The sequence below is a fragment of the Lynx canadensis genome, chromosome B1 (assembly GCF_007474595.2).
Source record: "Lynx canadensis isolate LIC74 chromosome B1, mLynCan4.pri.v2, whole genome shotgun sequence".
NCBI classification, from domain to species: domain Eukaryota; kingdom Metazoa; phylum Chordata; class Mammalia; order Carnivora; family Felidae; genus Lynx; species Lynx canadensis.
The window spans coordinates 96276949-96300532 of record NC_044306.2 but is presented as its reverse complement, the minus strand read 5'-3'; the positions used below and the strand labels follow the sequence as shown (position 1 = coordinate 96300532).

General features: G+C 36.3%; 1 protein-coding gene across 6 annotated transcripts in view; it reads right to left on the bottom strand.

Annotated features, from left to right (window-relative positions):
• The window catches only part of SCLT1 (sodium channel and clathrin linker 1), a 226190-nt gene that overhangs the window by 85006 nt on the left and 117600 nt on the right, over positions 1 to 23584 (bottom strand). For all 6 annotated transcript variants that reach the window (XR_003968348.1, XR_003968349.1, XM_030313073.1 and 3 more), the window contains 2 exons: positions 19397 to 19574; positions 15273 to 15371 (listed from right to left, as the gene is read on the bottom strand). Coding sequence is in view for 4 of the 6 variants with exons in the window: in XM_030313073.1 (XP_030168933.1) it covers positions 15273 to 15371; positions 19397 to 19574 (277 nt within the window). In the remaining 2 variants the exon portion in view is untranslated. The remainder of the gene's footprint in view (positions 1 to 15272; positions 15372 to 19396; positions 19575 to 23584) is intronic.

The window sequence follows — 23584 nt, the reverse complement described above, 5'->3', positions numbered from 1 at the left end:
ATGCTCCAATCAAAAGACATAGGGTATCAGAATGGATAAGAAAACAAGACACATTTATATGCTGCTTACAAGAGACTCATTTTAGACCTAAAGACACCTACAGATAGAAAGTAAGGGGATGGAGAACAATCTATCATGCTACTGGTTGTCAAATGAAAGCTGGAGTAGCCATACTTATATCAGACAATCTAGACTTTAAAATAAAGCCTGTATCAAGAGATGAAGGAGGGCATTATATCATAATTAAGGGGTCTATCCATCAAGAATATCTAGCAATTGTAAACATTTATGCTCCAAATGTGAAAGCACCCAAACATGCAGAAAATCAACAAGGAAACAATGGCTTTGAATGACACACTGGACCGGATGGTTTAACAGATACATTTAGGGCATTTCATCCTAAAGCAGCAGAATACACATTCTTCTTGAGTGCACATGGAACATTCTCCAGACTAGATCACATACTGGAACACAAATCAGCCCTCAACAAGTACAAAAAGATCAGGATCATACCTTTCATATTTTCAGACCACAAGTTTGCTATGAAACTCAAAATCAACCACAAGAAGAAATCTGCAATAACCATGAACACTTGGAGATTAAAGAACATCTTACTACAGAATGAATGGGTTAACCAAGAAATAAAAGAGGAAATTAAGAAGTACACAGAAGCCAATGAAAATGAAAACATGACAGCCCAAAACCTCTGGTATGCAGCAAAGGTGGTCATAAGAGGGAAGTACATAGCAATCCAGGCTCTCCTAAAGAAGGAAGAAAGGTCTCAAATACACAACTTAACTTTACACCTTAAAGTGCTGGAAAAAGAGCAAATAAAGCCCAAAACCAGCAAAAGAAGGGAAATAATAAAGATTAGAGCAGAAATCAATGATATAGATTGAATCAAAGAAACAACAGATCAACAGAACCAGGAGTTGGTTGTTTGAAAGAATTAAGAAAATTGATAAACTCCTAGCCAGATGGATCAAAATGAAAAAGGAGAGGAGAATGAATAAGGAGAATGAAAGAGGAGAGATCATCACACCAGAGAAATACAAACTATAATAAGAGAATATTATGAGCAATTATATGCCAACAAACTGGTCAATCTGGAAGAAATGGAAAATTTGAATAGACCCACAACCAGTAAAGAAATTAAATCAGTAATCAAAAATCTCCCCAAAAACAAGAGTCCAGGGCTGGAAGGCTTTCCAGGGGAATTCTACCAAACATTTAAAGAAAAGTTAACACCTATCCTTTAAACCTGTTCCCAAAAATAGAAATGGAAAGAAAAGTTTCAAACTCATTCTACAAGGCCAGCATTACCTTGAATCCAAAACCAGACAAAGACCCCCTACTAAAAAGGAGAACTACATACCAATTCCTTTGATGAACATGGATGCAAAAATTCTCAACAAGATACTAGCAAACCGGATCCAACAATACATTAAAAGATTTATTCACCACAATCAAGTGGGATTTATTCCTGTGATCCAGAGCTGGTTCAATATCCACAAATCAATTAATGTGATACATCACATAAATTAAAAAAAGGGTAAGAACCACATGATCCTCTCAATAGATGCAGAGAAAGAATTTGACAACATACAGTATCCTTTCTTGATAGCTGTTAAGAAAGTAGGGATAGAAGGAACATACCTCAAGATCATAAAGACCAGATACGAAAGACTGACTGCTAATATCATCCTCAATAGAGAAAAACTGACAGCTTTCCCTCTAAGGTCAGGAACGTGACAAGGAGGCCCAATCTCTCCACTACACTGTTATTCAAAATAGTGTTGGAAGTCTGAGCCTCGGCAATCAGACAAAAAAAAAGAAATAAAAGGCATCTAGATCAGCAAGGAGGAAGTCACACTTTCACTCTTCGCAGATGACGTGATATTTTATGTGGAAAACCTGAAAGACTCCATCAAAAAACTGCTAGAACTGATCCAGGAATTCAGCAAAGTAGCATAATATAAATTCAATGTACAGGAATCACATTTCTATACACCAATAATGAAGCAACAGAAAGAGATAACAGGGAATTGATCCCATTTACAATTGCACGAAAAACCATAAATATCTAGGAATAAACTTAATCAAAGAGGTGAAAAATCTATACACTGAAAACTATAGAAAGGTTATGAAAGAAATGGAAAAAGACACAGAACAGTGGAAAAACATTCCATGCTCGTGGATTGGAAGAACAAATATTGTTAAAATGTCGATACTACCCAAAGCAATCTACACATTCAATACAACCCCTATCAAAGTAACACCAGCATTCTTCACAGAGCTGGAACAAACAGTCTAAAATTTGTATGGTACCAGAAAAGACCCTGAATAGCCAAAGTAATTTTGAAAAAGGAAACCAAAGCTGGAGGCATCACATTTCCAGACTTTAAGCTGTATTACAAAGTTATAATCATCAAGACAGTATGGTACTGGCACAAAAACAGACACATAGATCAATGGAACAGAACCCAGAACCCAGAAATGGACCCACAAACGTATGGGCAACCAATCTTTGACAAAGCAGGAAAGAATATCCAATGGAAAATAGACCATCTCTTCTGAACACAGTGTTGGGAAAACTGGACAGCCAAATGCAGAACAATGAATCTGGACCACTTTCTTACACCATACACAAAATAACCTCAAAGTGGATGAAAGAATTAAACATAAGACAGGAAGCCATCAAAATCCTAGAGGAGAAAACAGGTAACAACCTCTTTGACCTCAGCTGTAGCAACTTCTCACTGGTCTCCAGAGGTAGGGGAAACTAAAGGAAAAACGAACTATTGGGACTTTATCCAAATAAAAAGCTTCTGCACAGCGAAGGAAACAATCAGCAAAACTAAAAGGCAACCGGCGAAATGGGAGAAGATATTTGAAACAACATATCAGATAAAGGGTTAGTATCCAAAATCTATAAATAACTTATATCAAACTCAACATCCAAAAAACTAATAATCCAGTGAAGAAATGGGCAAAAGACATGAATAGATACTTTTCCATAAGAGAGATCCAGATGGCTAACAGACACATGAAAAGATGCTCAACATCATTCATTAGCAGGAAAACACAAATCAAAACCAAAATGAGATACCACCTCACACTTATCAGAATGGCTAAAATTAACAACTCAGGCCACAACAGACGTTGGCAAGGATGTGGAGAAAGAGGAATCCTTTTGCACTGCTGGTGGGAATGCAAACTGGTGCATTCCCTCTGGAAAACAGAATGGAGGTTCCTCAAAAAATTAAAAATAGAACTACCCTACGACCCAGCAACGGCACTACTACATATTTATCTGAAGGATACAAAAATGCCGATTCAAAGGGGCACACGCAGCCCCTTTTTTTATAGCAGCTCTATTAACAACAGCCAAAGAATGGAAAGAACCTAAATGTCCATCCACTGATGTATGGATAAAAAAGATGCAGCATATATATTCAATGGACTATTACTCAGCAATCAAAAAGAATGCAATCTTACCATCTGCAACAAGGTAGATGGAACTAGAGTGTATTATGCTAAGCGATGTAAGTCAGCCAGAGAAAGATAAATAGGATACAATTTCACTCATATGTGGAATTTAAGAAACAAAACAGAAGAACATAGAAGAAGGGAAACAAAAATAAGATAAAAATGGAGAGGGAGGCAAACCATAAGAAACTCTTAAGTACAGAAAACAAACAGGTTTGCTGGTGGATAGTTGGGTAGGGGGATGGGCTAAATGAGCAATGGGCATTAAGACGGTCACTTACTGGGATGAACACTGGGTCTCGTATTATTATTTGTAAGTGATAAGTCACTAAATTCTATTCCTGAAATTATTACACTATGTGTAATATACACTATGTGTAATAATTTGGATTTAAATTAAAAAAAAAAGGTAGTGAGGAATATTGATACTGATGCTATCATCAGTAAACATATGATCAACAAAGATTTTTGGAAATATTCTAGATCTTATAAAATAGATTATATCTAAAACATGATGTAAACCTTCTTTAGAACAGTTATAAAATTGACATATATTTTATTTGGTTAATTAATAGAAGTTATTTTTCTGAAGACCTGACAAACATATGTGGGTCCATTTTAGCTCTATTTTAGATTTTGATGTAAACTTTGCCTATGAATAATTGTATAAAGGATCAATTCATCCTATTTATGGGTCAGTGATAATCATAGTTACTATTTACAGAGGTTTGATGTGTTAATGACTACTTAGAGCAGTGTGTTATTATCTGATTCTCACCAACAATCTGCTTAAGTAGTCAGTATCTTCATTATAGATGAGGAAGATCAAGGCACAGAGAAATTAAGTCATGAAGGTTTTTAGAATATACAAGTTTTGGTTTCTATAAGGCCAGTCATGTCTGCTTGTCTCTCTCTCTCACAACTTTTTAGAAGTGTTCTTTTTAGTATCTAGAAATGAATGCAGCCAGCATGAGGGTTTATGACCATAGTCGTATATATATTTTAAAACATTTTTACAATAATGTTGATGACTTCAGCAAATTAAAGTATTCATACTTTAAAAAAGACTGTGTATAACTACTGAGACTGATGGTGTATCATCAATAAAATTATATGCTACAGAGGTCATAGAAAATTTTCTGAGGTTGGTATCTGATAAAATATAATGTAAACCCTGCTATATGAGCAAATAACATGTTTCTGGAGGTAGTTTAATGTGGTTGGGGTTCAGAAGTCTGTAAGGGAACTAAAATCCCCTCTTACCCAACCTCACTTTCTTTATGTAAACATTTTCTTTTATAGTTTATGGATAGTAAGGATATCTATAAACTAAATAGTAAGACAAATTAACAAGAGACAGAAATAGAAAATGACAATGATAGTACAAATACTGCCTAACAGGATGAATATAATTTTGATCACCAACTTTAAGCCATGACTTAAAATAAACAGAAAATCAAAATGAAAACCAGTATCAAATAATTTTTTTTCACAAATTAAGTTTTACTTGAGAGAGATCTGAGCGATGGCTTTTTCTGTGTTTTAAAGAAATAAGCTATTGTCATATTTTGTTCAGTTTTATAGCCAGAACATAAATATGTGATAATTTATTCATTATATTTACTTTAGTTAAAAAAAAGATACCACTTAAGTCATTAGATGTAAGTTATCCCCAATTCAACAAATTAATTCTACATATTTGGAGGACATATTAAATTATAATAATGGGACAATTACCAATACAGGTGAAAATTTTCAATCAAAAACATTAAAAATGTTTTAAAAGTATAAGGAAATACATATTACATGTTGTATAAAATCTTATTATAGTTTGTTTACAAAAATACCTACTCTTGAAATTCCACACCTGCAGAATTACAATATGTAGAAAGTGAAAGATTCCTCATTATTCTATCTTCCAGGCTTAACATTATTCAAAGATTCATGTATAGGTCTCCAGAATTTTTTGTTTCACAGATGGTTACAACATTTCTTTGATAATTTGCAATTAAATGAAAATTCAAAGGACAATACTAAAAATAGTGCTTATCTCTGGGTACTGGAATTATGATTTTAATTTTCTTTTACATTTCTTTCTCTTACATTTCTTTTCATAATGAACATGTATTACTTTTTAATAATAGTAACAATAAAGTTTACTTTAAAAAATCAACTTGGCAGTAGTGTGGGACTTGGAGAAAGCAGGGACCCAGCAAAGTGCTTGGCACACAGTTAGTGCTCAATAATTACTTCTTTTAAATTATTTTATTTTTATTTTTTTTATTTTTTAGAGAGAGATAGATAGCATGTGAGCGGGGGGAAGGGGAAGGAGAAAGAGAGAGAATCTTAAGCAAGCCCCACGCTTAGCACAGATCCCGATATGAGGATGGATCTCACGACCCTGGGATCATGACCTGAGCTGAAATCAAGAGGCTGGCACTGAACTGACTGAGCCACCCACACACCCCTCAATAGCTATTTCTCAATAATTACTTCTTGAGTGAATAGTTGGAATACTACAGAAAGGCTGGATGCTAGGAAATCAAATGGAATCCACAAGGAAGGGAAGATAAGGGAGTAAGAGAGGGAGTTTGTTTTAGAAATGTCGGGCTTCAGATGCCTAGTGGGACTACTAGGTAGAGAAGCAGTTGAATATTCATGTTTGTAAAAAGGTTTAAATTGAATATAGAGATCATAATATCTTTGAAAAATTATACTAAGATTATTTAAGGACTTGTGCAAAAGACAACTTCTATCAACTTTAAAATCAATGCGAATTTATTTTAGGATTAGGTAAAAAATTAGAGGACTTTTCAGATGATGAGTACTTTGAGAAAACATTTTTATCACTGAGTCACAAAATTTATTAAATATTTTGAAGATATGCCATCAAAAATATTTCAAACTATGATTTTTTGGTTGGGAGAAGATGGCGGAGGAGGAGGACACTGGGCTCACCATGTCCTGCTGATCACTTAGATTCCACCCAAATCTCCCTAAATAACCCAGAAAACTGCCAGAAGACTAGCAAAACGGACTCTCCAGAGCTAAGTGTAGACAAGAAGCTCATGGAAGAGGGTAGGAAGGGCGGAGAGGCAGTGCGCGCTACAGGGACTGGTGGGAGGGAGCCGGGTGGCAGAGGGGCAGTCCGCCCAGCAAGGCAGAGCCCCCAAGTCTGGCTTGTAAAAGCGGAGGGGCCGGACTGCCTGAGTTCTGACAGCCAGCAGGACTTAACATCTGGAATGTTATAAGTCAACAGCTCTGCTCGGAAAGCGGGAGGGTGAGAGGACACCAGGAGGGAGAGGTGTTGAGCCCCGGAAGACAGAGCTCAGCTCGCAGGGAACACAGGCGCTGGCCAGGGCCATCTCCCTCACCCATCCCCCAGCTGAAACCCCAAAGGGAACCAGTTTCTGTCACCGAACTTGCTTGCACCGTGCAAACACCCAACTCTGTGCTTCTGTGGATCCATCTCTCCAACGGGTCTGCCTGCCTCCCTCCAGGTGCTGCAGGGCCCCTCCCGCAGGGGACCACCGACAGCAAAGCGAGGTAATCCTGCCCCTCCTGCCCCTGTGCACCTTGCGGATCCACCCTGGCTAATATGCCAAATCCCACAGAAGCAGCACCACAAGCCTGGCAGTGTGCAAGTAGCCCAGACAGGGGCCACACCACTCCACAGTGAGTCCTGCCCCTGGGAGAGGGGAAGAGAAGGTACACACCAGTCTGACTGTGGCCCCAGCGCGGGGCTGGGGGAAGACATAGGGACTGCCTGACGCCCCACCCACCAATACAAGTTACTCCAGACAGCACAGGGGAAGTGCCCTGCAGTTCCCTGCCACTCCAGGGACTATCCAAATGACAAAACGGAAGAATTCTCCTCAAAAGAAACTCCAGGAAGTAGCTAACAAATTGATCAAAAACGATTTAAGCAATATAACGGAACATGAATTTAAAATAATAGTCATAAAATTAATCACTGGGCTTGAAAAAAGTATAGAGGACAGCAGAGAATCTCTGCAGCAAGCAGAGAGATCGAGGGACTAAGAAAGAGTCAGGAGGAGCTAAAAAATGCTATAAATGAGGTGCAAAATAAAATGAGGCAACCACACCTTGGATTGAAGAGGCAGAGGAGAGAATAGGTGAATTAGAAGATTAAATTATGGAAAAAGAGGAAGCTGAGAAAAAGAGATAAAAAAATCCAGGAGTATGAGGGGAGAATTAGAGAATGAAGTGATGCAATGAAACGGACCAATATCCATATAATAGGAATTCCAGAAGAGGAAGAGAGAAAGGGGCTGAAGGTGTACTTGAAAAAATCATAGATGAGAACTTCCCTGATCTGGGGAAGGAAAAAGGCATTGAAATCCAAGAGGCACAGAGAACTCCCTTGAGACATAACTTGAATCGATCTTCTGCATGACATATCACAGTCAAACTGGCAAAATACAATAAAGAGAAAATTCTGAAAGCAGCTAGGGATAAACACGTTCTAACATATAAAGGGAGACCGATAAGACTAGTGATGGATCTATATACTGAAACTTGGCAGGCCAGAAAGGAATGGCAGGAAATCTTCAATGTGATGAACAGAAAAAATATGCAGCTGAGAATCCTTTATCCAGCAAGTCTGTCATTCAGAATAGAAGGAGAGATAAAGGTTTTCCCAAACAAACAAAAACTGAAGGAATTCATGACCACTAAACCAGCCCTACAGGAGATCCAAAGGGGGACTCTGTGAGTGAAATGTTGCAAGGACCAAAAGTACCAGAGACATCACTACAAGCATGAAACTTACAGACATCACAATGACTCTAAACCCATATCTTTCTATAATAACACTGAATATAAATGGACTAAATGCTCCAACCAAAAGACATAGGGTATCAGAATGGATAAAAAACAAGACCCATCTACTTGCTGTCTATGAGAGACTCATTTTAGACCTGAGCATGAAACTTACAGACATCACAATGACTCTAAACCCATATCTTTCTATAATAACACTGAATATAAATGGACTAAATGCTCCAACCAAAAGACATAGGGTATCAGAATGGATAAAAAACAAGACCCATCTACTTGCTGTCTATGAGAGACTCATTTTAGACCTGAGGACACCTTCAGATTGAAAGTGAGGGGATGGAGAACTATTTATCATGCCACTGGAACTCAAAAGAAAGCTGGAGTAGCCATACTTATATCAGACAAACTAGACTTTAAATTAAAGGCTGTAACAAGAGATGAAGAAGGGCATTATATAATAATTACAGGTCTATCCATCAGGAAGAGCTAACAATTATAAAATCTATGCGCCAAATACGGGAGCTCCCAAATATACAAAAACAATTACTCACAAACATAAGCAACCTTAGATAAGAATGTGATAATTGCAGGGGACTTTAATACTCCACTTACAACAATGGATAGATCATCTAGACACAGGATCAATAAAGAAACAAGGGCCCTGAATGATACATTGGATCAGATGGACTTGACAGATATATTTAGAACTCTGCATCCCAAAGCAACAGAATATACTTTCTTCTTGAGTGCACATGGAACCTTCTCCAAGATAGATCACATACTAGGTCACAAAAAAGCCCTTCATAAGTATACAAGAATTGAGATCATACTATGCATACTTTCAGACCACAGTGCTATGAAGCTTGAAATCAACCACAGGAAAAAGTCTGGAAAACCTCCAAAAGCATGGAGGTTAAAGAACACCCTACTAACGAATGAGTGGGTCAACCAGGCAATTAGAGAAGAAATCAAAAAATATATGGAAACAAACAAAAATGAAAATACAACAATCCAAATGCTTTGGGATGCAGCGAAGGCAGTCCTGAGAGGAAAATACATTGCAATCCAGGCCTATCTCAAGAAACAAGAAAAATCCCAAATACAGAACTTAACAGCACACCTAAAGGAAATAGAAGCAGAACAGCAAAGGCAGCCTAAACCCAGCAGAAGAAGAGAAATAATAAAGATCAGAGCAGAAATAAACAATATAGAATCTAAAAAACCTGTAGAGCCGATCAATGAAACCAAGAGTTGGCGTTTTGAAAAAATAAACAAAATCGATAAACCTCAGCCACGCTTCTCAGAAAGAAAAGGGAGATGACCGAAATAGATAAAATCATGAATGAAAATGGAATTATTACAACCAATCCCTCAGAAATACAAGCAATTATCAAGGAATACTATGAAAAATTATATGCCAACAAACTGGACAACCTGGAAGAAATGGACAAAGTCCTAAGTACCCACACACTTCCAAAACTCAAACAGGAAGAAATAGAAAACTTGAACAGACCCATAACCAGCGAAGAAATTGAATCAGTTATCAAAAATCTCCCAACAAATAAGAGTTCAGGACCAGATGGCTTCCCAGGGGAGTTCTACCAGACGTTTAAAGCAGAGATAATAACTATCCTTCTCAAGCTATTCCAAAAAATAGAAAGGGAAGGAAAACTTCCAGACTCATTCTATGAAGCCAGCATTACTTTGATTCCCAAACCAGACAGAGACCCAGCAAAAAAAGAGAACTATAGGCCAATATCCCTGATGAATATGGATGCAAAAATTCTCAATAAGATAGTAGCAAATCGAATTCAACAGCATATAAAAAGAATTATTCACCATGATCAAGTGGGATTCATTCCTGGGATGCAGGGCTGGTTGAACATTCGCAAATCAATCAATGTGATACATCACATTAATAAAAGAAAAGAACCATATGATCCTGTCAATCGATGCAGAAAAGGCCTTTGACAAAATTCAGCATCCTTTCTTAATAAAAACCCTCGAGAAAGTCGGGATAGAAGGAACATACTTAAACATCATAAAAGCCATTTATGAAAAGCCCACAGCTAATATCATCCTCAATGGGGAAAAACTGAGAACTTTTTCCCTGAGATCAGGAACATGACCGGGATGTCCACTCTCACCGCTGTTGTTTAACACTGTATTGGAAGTGCTAGCATCAGCAATCAGACAACAAAAGGAAATCAAAGGCATCAAAACTGGCGAAGATGAAGTCAAGCTTTCACTTTTTGCAGATGACATGATACTATACATGGAAAATCCGATAGACTCCACCGAAAGTCTGCTAGAACTGATACATGAATTCAGCAAAGTCGCAGGATACAAAATCAATGTACAGAAATCAGTTGCATTCTTATACACTAATAATGAAGCAACAGAAAGACAAATCAAGAAACTGATCCCATTCACAATTGCACCAAGAAGCATAAAATACCTAGGAATAAACCTAACCAACGATGTAAAAGATCTGTATGCTGAAAACTGTAGAAAGCTTATGAAGGAAACTGAAGAAGATATACAGAAATGGAAAAACATTCTGTGCTCATGTATTGGAAGAATAAATATTGTTAAAATGTCAATACTACCCAAAGCTATCTACACATTCAATGCAATCCCAATCAAAATTGCACCAGCATTCTTCTCGAAGCTAGAACAAGCAATCCTAAAATTTGTACGGAACCACGAAAGACCCCAAACAGCCAAAGTAATTTTGAAGAAGAAGACCGAAGCAGGAGGCATCACAATCCGAGACTTTTAGCCTCTACCACAAAGCTGTAATCATCAAGACAGAATGGTATTGGCACAAAAACAGACACATAGACAATGGAATAGAATAGAAACCCCAGAATTAGACCCACAAAAGTATGGCCAACTAATCTTTGACAACACAGGAAAGAATATCCAATGGAAAAAAGACGGTCTCTTTAACAAATGGTGCTGAGAGAACTGGACAGCAACATGCAGAAGGATGAAACGAGACCACTTTCTTACACCATTCACAAACATAAACTCAAAATGGATAAAGGACCTGAATGTGAGACAGGAAACCATCAAAACCCTAGAGAAGAAAGCAGGAAAAGACCTCTCTGACCTCAGCTGCAGCAATTTCTTACTTGACATATCCCCAAAGGCAAGGGAATTAAAAGCAAAAATGAACTATTGGGACCTCATCAAGATAAAAAGTTTCTGCACTGCAAAGGAAACAATCAACAAAACTACAAGGCAACCAACGGAATGGGAAAAGATATTTGCAAATGACATGTGAGACAAAGGGCTAGTATCCAAAATCTATAAAGAGCTCACCAAACTCCACACCCGAAAAACAAATAATCCAGTGAAGAAATGGGCAGAAAACATGAACAGACACCTCTCTAAAGAAGACATCCAGATGGCCAACAGGCACATGAGAAGATGCTCAACGTCACTCCTCATCAGGGAAATACAAATCAAAACCACACTCAGATATCACCTCACGCCAGTCACAGTGGCTAAAATGAACCAATCAGGAGAGTATAGATGCTGGTGAGGATGTGGAGAAACGGGAACCCTCTTGCACTGTTGGTGGGAATGCAAACTGGTGCAGCCACTCTGGAAAACAGTGTGGAGGTTCCTCAAAAAATTAAAAATAGATCTACCCGATGACCCAGCAATAGCACTGCTAGGAATTTACCCAAGGGATACAGGAGTGCTGATGCATGGGGCACTTGTACCCCAATGTTTATAGCACTTTCAACAATAGCCAAATTATGGAAAGAGCCTAAATGTGCATCAACTGATGAATGGATAAAGAAATTGTGGTTTATATACACAATGGAATACTACATGGCAATGAGAAAGAATGAAATATAGCTTTTTGTAGCAACATGGATGGAACTGGAGAGTGTGATGCTAAGTGAAATAAGTCATAGAGAGAAAGACAGATACCATCTGGTTTCACTCTTATGTGGGTCCTGAGAAACTTAACAGAAGACCATGGGGATGGGAAGGGAAAAAAAAAAAAAAAAAGAGGTTAGAGAGGGAGGGAGCCAAAACATAAGAGACTCTTAAAAACTGAGAACAAACTGAGGGTTGATGGGGGGTGGGAGAGAGGGGAGAGTGGGTGATGGGTATAGAGGAGAGCACCTGTTGGGATGGGCACTGGGTGTTGTATGGAAACCAATTTGACAATAAATTTCATATTAAAAAAAATAATTCAAACTATGGCCAAAGATATAATATTCTTAGCCCCAAGAATAGGACAAGGATTCCTACAGAAAGGGTATGTAAATTAGTAATAAAAAAAAAAAATCAACAAACCCGGTTTTAGTTTGGATTCTGCTTCAAATAGAGATTTTATCTTAGGAAATCACCTAATTTCAGCCTGTGATAAAGTAACAGATTTCTAAAAAATACTTTTGCGAAAGAAACCTTATACAGAGACTCTATAGGAATGAAAATTCTACCACTTAGTTGCTTGGGAGAAAAGCAAGCACATTAGCTTTATTTAACTGATGAGACTTTTTAAAACAAGTCTACTTCAGTCTATCTAGGAGAGAAATAATAATGCCCACAGAAAATACCGGTAAGAAAAGAGTTAACACCTTTATTTTATCCAGTGGAGGAATATACAGTGCATCCAACTACCCTATAGGAGCTCATTTTAAAGGAAAAGAGTATTAGTTTTCATTCCTTTTTGTTAACTATTTTCATAGACAGACTTTATGGATACACAGGAAATCATTTTAATGTAAATATTATAGTAAAAATGAAAAAAACAATAGTTTTGCTAATTCGTGTCTCTGACAAAAATATCAAATTAAAAAATTATAACCAAAGCATGCTGGAAAAGTGGCTGACTCCCTGTCTGAGGTAGGGAAAGCACAAGATGAGAGAGGAACATCACTTATGCAAAAAAGCTGCAGAGACATTATGAGAATAAAAAAAAAAAAAACCGATGGTAGTAGGTTATAACAAAAAACTAAAGAAGACCAACGAACCATAGCGATATTAAAAAAGGAGAAAAGTCTACCGAAAACTGACAGCTAATAAATGTATAAAAATGATATAATCATTTGTAATCACTTCTTGTAACATTTACTTCAGGCAAAGATTATTAATGGATGCTAAGACCACTGGATGATAACTTTTGGTAGAGAGCATAACTGTACAGTCTTCAAGTATCTCCCCCAGTTATTTATAAAGTTTACAAATGGAGAGTTCTGGTCTTACCACCATAACCATGTTGTCAAGCTTAGCTTCAACTAATGCACAACCTGACATTATAGCTTCCTGACGTGATGAAGTGGAAGATACACATTATCACTCTGCCAGAAATGATCTGAATCGAATCAAAAAGAAATGATTACAAGAATCCATATGTGGAATATTCTGGATTCTACAAAGGATTCTTTGTCATACACAGAGGAAGACAGAGGACTGGGTTACATTGAGGGAGACTACAGAGACATAGTAGTCAAATGCAATGATATATAAATTTGGGTTGGATCCTGAATTTAAAAAAACAAAAAGCCATAGCCCGCATTGGGCTCCACATACAGCGTGGGGCCTGCTTGGGGCTCTCTCTCCCCCTCTCTGCCCCTTCCCTGTTTGCATTCTCTTGCTCTCATAATAAATAAATAAACTTTAAAAAACAAAACAAAAAAACCCAAAACCAAAAAAAGCTGTAAAGGATATTTTAGGAAAATATGAGTGTAGATTAAAAATAATACTGATTTTTTTTTTAAGGTATGGTAATAGCAGTATGATTGTGTAGTAAAATGTCCTTTCTCAGGGAGAAAAAATGCCAAGATATTTAGGAGTGAAGTGTCATGATGTCTGCAGTCCATGTCCAAATGTCTGGCAAAAAGAGTGCGTATGTATATAAAGACAGATGGAGTGTGTGTGGCAAGACATTAAGAATTATCTGGCTAAAGGGTAAATAAGTGTTCACTGAACAATGTTTAACCTTTTTATGGGTTTGAAAGTTTCTAAAAATAAAAAAAATACACAATTAATGGGAAACAATTATTCACAGTGATTGAGGGTAGAGCTCAAGAATCAACAGACTTGTATTTACATCTAGTTCTGCTACTTCATAGAGGCGGAACCCTAAGCAACCTAAGTATTTTGGTTTTAAAAATGTTTTTTTTTTTTTTCGTTTTTAAAATGGGTTTTTGTCGTTTCTTCCTCCACAATTCATGTTATACTTTCGAACTTTACCACCCCACTTATGAACTGATCCATACCCATACCAGAGAAAAGGCAACTAGATATAGGTCGTCCTTGTCTCTTTATATGAACGTAAACCTACATTGCTCAGACAATTTCAACTTCCATAAGCCTTACAATACAAACCAACAAACAACTCATTAATTAACACAAAAAATCAGATTTAGTCTTGATAACAGACTTGAAAATAACAACATAATTCACAAATTGTATAAGTGCCAGCATTATGTGATCAAAATAATGCTGGGCTTAGTACAGCAGGAGAAGGTACAGGTGTAAGTTCTGGCTTTAATTAGTATGTAACTTTGAGGGAGTCAATAATCTCTTGGAAGCTTCAGTTTCTTTACCAGTAAAATAAGAGGCCACGCCAGATTTCTCCAGTCTTAAGCTGCTCTAAGATACTGCAAGCCAACAGGTTTTTTTCCTCTTAACTTCTTATGCATTCTAAGTTTCTTTCTGAGGCTTCCTTTTAATTTTACACTTCAGGTGTGTTAATCTTCACTATATTCCTAGCCTATCACCCCCCCCCCCTCCAAATTCTTCTACTCCCACCCAGGCCCATACTAGCTACAATGGTAGGGACTGCTTTCCTGAGATAATTTTTATTTGAAATTTAGCACAATTGATGCAATTAGCTGATAGTTAATTAGTTATGTCCATCAGGCAAAAACTTAGGTAGTATTTAGTTGTAAGTTGTGAAATTCTGTAAACTTTTGAATTTTAAATACTTTTGAAGTTTAAAAACTCCTTACTTCCTTCCTGGTTCTTAGGGTAACATCTTGCACAAGCCGAGACACTGTTTCTTTCATTTTCTCTATATCTTCTTCTTTTTGCTTCTCCTCAAGTAGAGCCTTCAAAAAAATAATCACAATGTCATTATAGATCACACCATTATTAATAAAGGTAACATAAATGGTTAAAAATCTATCCGATAATCACTTTGTGGAAAGCAAACATCTTATGCTAAACTTCTGGGACATCTCCACTTGGAATCTTGCCTAATCTGTTATTTTCCCTCACCTTCTCACCTGGCTTTATCCTAAAAATTTATTATTTTCCTCTGGTATTTATTTCGGCCAGGGCCATCACTCTTCTAACCCCTAGAAATCTTAGAGTTATTTTTCAATTTTCCTTTTCCTTTACTCCCTATACAAAATAAGTCATCAAGTCTAGGTATTAAAGTCTTGGAAAAAAATCTCTTGGACTTCCCCTTCTTTCCATTATTTGATATTATTCAAATTATGTCCCTTGTCACCTCATTCCTTGATGTTTCTATCTATCCAATCATTTTCATCTCCCAATTAAAAAATATTCTTATAATCCTAGTTCTGTTGTCACACTCCCATTTCTCTGCTTCTCTCTGGAGTAAAACTCTAAATTCTGCACTTGCTCATCTCCAATACTTTTTCTTACACCAACTCCAATCAGGCTTTCAACCATCCATTGTCTCCATATTAATAACCTGTGAGTCAATTCTGAGTAACTATCTGATCTGTCAGCAGCACTTGAGATAACTGATTACTCTCTTTTCTTTGTTTTATTTTCTTTATTCAGCTTTTAGAACACCACAGTATGGGTTTTCCTTCTAACTCACTGATCACTCCTTTTCAGTCTGCATTGCTGTTTCTTCCTCTTCTTCTAAACCTCTTTAAAAATTGCACTATCCATCAGAGGGGAGATGGGTGGAGGGATGGGTGAAATAGGCTATAGGGATTAAGAAGTGCACTTGCGATGAGCACTGGTAATATCTGGAATCGCTGAATCACTATGTTGCACACCTGAAACTAATATCACACTGTATGTTAACTATACTGAAATAAAAAAAAATTGATTACCCAAGACTTAAGTCCTTAATCCTTCATTTCCATCTATCCTTTTATGGTTTAATTCAGTATCATGGTTTTAAATATCATTTATATGCTGATAACTCCCAAATTTATACCTCTAGACCAAATATCTTTCTGAGCTTGGAAGTGCTCCAATTCTAGGCATGATTGAATCTTTTTTTTTTTTTTTATCATTATATAATAAGTGGCCCTGTGTTTTGACCATACTATTTTCCAAAGATTCTATACACATTCCCACCTGTTTTTTTTCAATTGTTTAATAAATTTCCTGCTGTTTAAATAGGTAAGCTAGTAAGAGGTACAGCTGGTTTTTTGTTTTTGTTTTTGTTTTTTTTTTAGGTAGAATTAACAATAAGGTGTTATATTAGCTTCAGGTGCACAATAGAATGATTCAACAGTTCTATACATTACTCAGTGTTCACCATTAAGTGTACTTTTAATCCCCTTTACCTATTTGCTCCATCTCCCTACCCACCTGCCCTCTCTCAACCACCAGTTTGTTCTCCATATTTAAGAGTCTGTTTCTTTTTTTAATCATTTTGTTTTTTAAATTCCACATGAGTGAAGTCATATGGTATTGTCTTTCCTCTGACTTATTTCAGTAGTATTATACCTTCTAGATCCATCTGTGTTGTTACAAATGGTAAGAATTTGTTCTTTTTATGGCTGATTAATGTTCCATTGTATATATATACAGCCCATCCATTCTTTTTTTAACTTAAATTCAAGTTAGTTAACATATAGTGTAGTAGTGGTTTCAGAATTTAGTGATTCATCACTTTCATATAACACTCAGTGCTCATCCCAACAAGTGCCCTCCTTAATGCCCATCACCCATGCAGCCCATCCCCCACCCAACAACCCTCCAGCACCCTGTTTTTCTGTATTAAAGAGTTTCTTATGATTTACCTCCCTGTTTTAATCTTATTTTTCTTTCCCTTCTCCTATGTTCATCTGTTGTTTCTTAAATACCACATGAGTGAAATCATATCCTATCTGTCTGTCTTTGACTGACTTATTTCACTTAGTATAATACACTCTAGTTCCATCCATGTCACTGCAAATGGATTTCATTCCTTTTGATTGCCAAGTAATACTCCGTTGTATATATATACCACCTCTTCCTTATCCATTCATCAGTTGACGGACATTTGGGCTCTTTTCACAATTTGGCTATTATTGATAGCACTGCTATAAATTATTGATAGCACTGCTATAAACATTGGGGTGCATGTGTCCCTTCAAATCAGCATTTTTGTATCCTTTGGATATATACTTAATAATGCAATTGCCGGCTTGTAGGGTAGTTCTATTTTGAATTTTTTGAGGAACCTCCATACTGCTTTCCTGAGTAGCTGTACCAATTTGCATTCCCACCAACAGTAAAAAAGTGTTCCCCTTTCTCTGCATCCTCACCAACATCTGTTGTTGCCTGAGTTGCTGATTTTAGCTATTCTTACAACACCAAATCTTCTTTATCCATTCATACATGGATGGGCACTTGGACTGCTTCCATATTCTGGTTATTGTAAATAATGCAGTAACAGCTGTTATGATGTAACCACTTTGTGTGGGAGAATAAGACAATGAGGAAATAGAGAAGCATCATAAGAGAACTATAACACGCTGTGTTACATATCTGTTTGTGTGATCAGTTGAGAGAACCCCTGGCTTTGGAATAAGCAACTGAAGGTTGCTTAAACTGAAGGTGGGATTCCTCTAACAATTAAACAATGAGTCAGGAGGGAGCTTAATATACAGCCATAACCAGTCTCTTTAAGGGTCTGTTGACTTTGGACCTGAGTGAGAAGATTTGAGGGATAGGCAATGAGTATTGTCACTACTTCTCTGTCCATTGTTGTTTACAAAAAATGTTCATCTTTAGTGACCCGATGTTAACAATGCTCATATGACTAGGCTTCAGAGGGGAAAGATAAGTAATTTTGTCCTGCTCTTAACTGTTCTAGCTAACTTAGAGTTAAGAGCAATTCCCAAGAATATTATGTGTATGTTGTGCCTTTCAACCATCCTAAGAGACAGTATGCAAATCACAGATGGGATTATTAGCAGAAAGGCATGACAAGCATTTTGCATTCCCAGTTTAAATAAGGGTATTATTTCTTTTTTATTTATTACCTTCTTAATATGTGATTTATATCACTGGTTTTGTTTTAATAGCCTTCTTGGAAAACCTCTATCATGTTAAGAGGAAATATAAATAAAGTATTTCCTGTGTACTCCCTGTATTTCCCAGTAGAGTATTATGCAAATGTTAGGTATTCAATAAATGTTGGTTAAATGAAGTAATGATTTAATGATCTCTACATAAAGGAGGCAACAACATCAAAACCAAATCCATCCACCTGGTGACTTCTATAAACTATACGCCATTTATATGGAAGTGATAAAACAAAAAAATATGATATGTGATACACAGGAATCACAATTGTTAGAGGGTTAAAAAAAGAACAGTGGCGTGAAGGTTCCAGTTAATAAATCGTTACAGCTAAATTTAATTCCTGTCAACTAAGCTTCTGCTCTATTAGAGTAATTATGTAGGTGACGAAGGGGAAATCAAGATGAGTAAGATTGATCTGATTCAACCGAATAAAATATAGTGTATTGTAGTAAAGTGCTATAATAGCTTTTTTAAAGTATGAGACTATAGGGATGAAGATTATTCACATAAGGATTGGAGACATAAAGTCTGATATAAAAGTTTTGAGAGGGGGTTGACATTTTATCATCTTTTTAAAAAAATTTTATCATTTCATTTCATTTCAGCAATCTCTACACCCAACATGGGGTTCAAATTCATGCTCTTCCAACTGAGTCAGCCGGGCATCCCTATTTTATCATATTTTGTGGTTAAGTCTTACCATGAAGAATACAGTATGTCTATCAATGCAGAGCACAGCAATATTATTTTCATATGTTTATTCTGTAGTTACCGATTTCCTTATTATTAGGTCACATGGAGGAATTTTCAGTATTATATTATTTGTAAACATGTTTACTAGTTTTCTTACCTGATTTTTTTGAAGGTTAGCTTCTTCTAAGAGCTGCATGCTATTTCTGGCTCTTACAATAGCTTCATATTTTTCATTTTCTAATTCATTGCACTTTGCTTGTAATTCTCTGGTCTGTTTTTCCAAATGTGTTTTTTGTGCTCTTAATTGAGTGGCTTCTTGCATTGCTACACAGAGTCTAAAAGTCAATAATCACATTGTGAAAGTTAAATATCTTTAAAGGGAAGAAGGAAAATAGGAGATTTAGTGAGCATCTAGTATAGAACAAACACTATTCTGGTTACTTTCATATGTATTTTCCATTTGATCTGCACAAAAGTTTTGTAAAGTAGGTTTCATTATTTCCATCTTAAAGAACAACAGACCCAGAGAGATTAAGCATGTGATTAAGTCCATATGGCTAATGAGCTGTAGTGCTGAGAATGAGCCTAGATATTGATTCTAATTATGTTACACTTTTTACAGTATCACATTACATTATATAATCACAAGACAATGTTTTAAAGCAAATCCTTAAAGAATAAGTTGTTGTTTCTATTTATATTGTCTTCTAAAAATTTTCTTTTTTTGCTTGGCTCCCTTTTCCCACTCTCTACCCAATTTAATGTTAATTTACTAATGTATATCTTTAAATATTTTTCTCTGTGTTCATAAAATTGTATACACATATATATGCATGTATACACATAGATAAGCATGCAAAGTACATATACATCGGTCCATAGGTATTTAAACATAATTTTTTTGTGTTATAAAAATTAAGATCATAGGGTGCCTGGGTGGCTCAGTCAGTTAAGCACTGATTTCGTTTTAGGTCATGATCTCACAGTTTGTGAGATCAAGCCACAAGTTGGTCTCTGTGCTGAGAGCATGGAACCTGCTTGGGATTCTTTCTCCCCCTCTTTCTCTGCTCTCTTTCTCTCTCTCTCTCTCAAAATAAACATTAAAATTAAGATCATAATATACACCCTTTTCTGCACTTGCTTTTATCATTCAATATCTTACAGAAATCACCTCAAGCAATACATCCCAAAGCTCTTTCTTTTCCTGGTATGATGGATGGAACTTCATTTCACTATTAATTTGTATTTCCCTGAATACTGGAGAGCTTAAGCACATTTTTAGTTTGTTAGCTATGTGAATTGTCCTCTTTGAACTTCCTCTTCATATCTTCTGCCAATTTTTTTTTTCTGATGGGTTATTTGCTTATTCCTTTATATGAACTCTTTTAATATTAAAATATAAATGCTCAGATTGTTCTGTATGCTACAAATATTTTTCCAAATCTACTTTTTTGGTTGTTGCTGCCTACTGACTATTTAGGAAATTTTCACTACACTAAAAATGTTCACTTTAATACAGCTAAATTTGGCTTTATCTTTCAGCTTCCAGGATTCATTTTTTAATAAAGACTATCTCCCTCATTAATACATTGCTAATGTAATTTCATAGATTTCCTCAAAAGATTGCTATGTCTTTAATATTTTTAACCAGTAAATCTTAATGCATCTGGAGTTTACTTCTGAATGTGTTGTAAGAGAGGAGTCCAATTTAACTTTTTTTCAGATGATGGCCAGTTGTATGAATACCATTAGTAACTGATGAAGTAAAATTATCCCTTTAACATACTAAAATATGCAAATATAATGATTTACTTTTGGATTATCATGTCTCCTTGATCTATTGGCCTATTCTATACCCAAATCATATCAATTTGATTATGACTTTATAATAGGTTCTGATACATTGTTGTTGCTGTTGTTTGGTATATCTGCTTCATTCATTTTTTTAAACTTTTTAAAAAATGTGTATTTATTTTTGAGAGAGAGAGAGAGAGAGAAATGCAAGTGGGGAAGGGACAGAGAGAGAGGGAGATACAGAATCTCAAGCAGATTCCAGGCTCCGAGCCATCAGCATAAAGCCTGACACGGGGCTCGAACTCATGGACCATGAGATCATGACCTGAGCCAAAGTGAAACACTTAATGGACTGAGCCACTTAGGCGCCCCTCTGCTTCATTCTGAATGAAGTGAGATAAGGTCTACTACCATTTTAGTCAGGGTTCTTAGCTGCAGTAGTAGAAGCCAACTCTAATTTACGCAGAAAAAAGGTTTATTAAAAAAGATATTGGTAAGTTCACAGACTTACTGGGAGAGCTGGAAAATCAAGTTTGAAGCTTTGTAGCAAGAAACATGCCTAAAACTTCACCACAGGATTAGTTGATTCTCTCTTAAAGAACTATAATCTGGGGAATTACCCAAACATGGAAGGGAGATAAGATGCAGATGGCCCAAAATAATGATCATAACTATATTTTATCAAATCACCCTTTCATCAAATTTCCTAGCTTTTGCACCACATATTTAGCTATCCTATTACTTACTACACGTAAGGTTATTAATGTATCTTTTTCAATATGGTGCTATTTTTCATTATATAAAGTCTCTCTTTGTTCTGTTTGCTGCTTTTTACCATGAAACCATACCTAGTATAATAGTAAGACTCACTCCTCCTTTCTTTTTTGTTTATAGTTGATAATATGCTCCACTAAAACCTTTACTTTTTTATATTTATTTATGACAGAGAGAGAGAGGGAGAGAGACAGAATCTGAAGCAGGCTCCACACCCAGTGTGGAGCCCAATGTGGGGCTCGATTTCACAACTGTGAGATCATAACCTGAGCCTAAATCAAGAGTTGGATACTTAACCTACTGAGCTACCCAGGCGCTGCTAAAACCTTTATTTTAAATTTAAAATAAATCATCTTTCTTTCCTTGAAATCTTTGTTCTAATTCATTTATCCTTTGTTTTAGGTATTTTCTAATATAACATATTACTGGGCCTTACTTTTTAATCAAAATTTGCAAGTCTCTGCCTTTTAATGGAATTCAGTCCTCTCATATTTTAATGTGATGATTTATATATATGACGTTATTCATTCTATTTCACTTAAAAATTTTTTTTAATGTTTATTTATTATTGAAAGACAGAGAGACACAGAGTGTGAGCAGGAGAAAGGTAGAGAGAGGTAGAATCCGAAGCAGGCTCCAGGCTCCGAGCTGTCAGCACAGAGCCCGACGCAGGGCTCGAACTCACAAACTGCGAGATCATGACCTGAGCTGAAGTTGGTCACCCAACCAACTGAGCCACCCAGGCGCCCCCATTCTATTTAGTTAAAGCATTGGTGGTAGAAGATGAAGCAGTCCCTATCTCTCCCAAAGAGGTATAGGGCACATGGCACTTTACTAGCATTATTAGTTGAGCCATTTGCTTTACCATGGCATCCTCAGGGTCAAGCAGAGCAAGTAACTCATGAAAGGCATATGCCAACTTCATCTCTTAAAAGCAAGCTTTGTTTAGGACTGTGTGCATTCCAATCCTCAGACAAGTCTCTCTGACGCTCACTTCCAGGCTTCCCTAACACTCATGTCAGAAAAAGCCTTGCAAACAAAAGATTCACATGCATTCAACAGTCTAGCAGCCCCAGCAACCACTTGGGTCTGTAAAGTCAGACTGGTGTTAGGAGTAAAGTGGAATTACAGTAAAGCAGATTCAGATAATCAGTTTCAAAATATATAGGTTTTCACAATTTTATAACATAAAAGGTGTATTACTACTATTACTCTAATAAAAGTGCTTCTACACGCTCTATAGCCAAATCTTGCAAGAATCCTGTCAACTTGCTAAAATTGGGTCCAATTCCATCTTTGTAATAATGGTAACAACAAGGATAATAGCAAAAACTTGTAATAACATTCTTTGTGCTATGTACTTTATGTTAAAGAAAACAGAATCCTCAATATCTTCAACAATGCTGTGAGATAGGTTACATCATTAACTTATGAGATAGGATATAAAGTTATAGTACATAAAAGATAGGAGATAGGTTATATCATTACAATTATCTTATAGATGAAGAAACAGAAGTACAGAGAGTAATCAACATGCCCAGGGTTATTTATCTAGTTACTGGTGAAGCTGGAGTTTGAACTTAGTCTAGGTCCAGAGCCAGTGCTCCTAGTAAATATACTATACTGCCAAATAGAAACTTCCACTTAAATGGTACAGATCCAACCCACAGATCTATGTATCTATAACTACACAGCAGGGGCGGTCATTTCAACTAAAGTTGGGGATCAGAACACATACCAAAACCCAGGGTATTGAGTGAAAGTTTGAATATTGAAC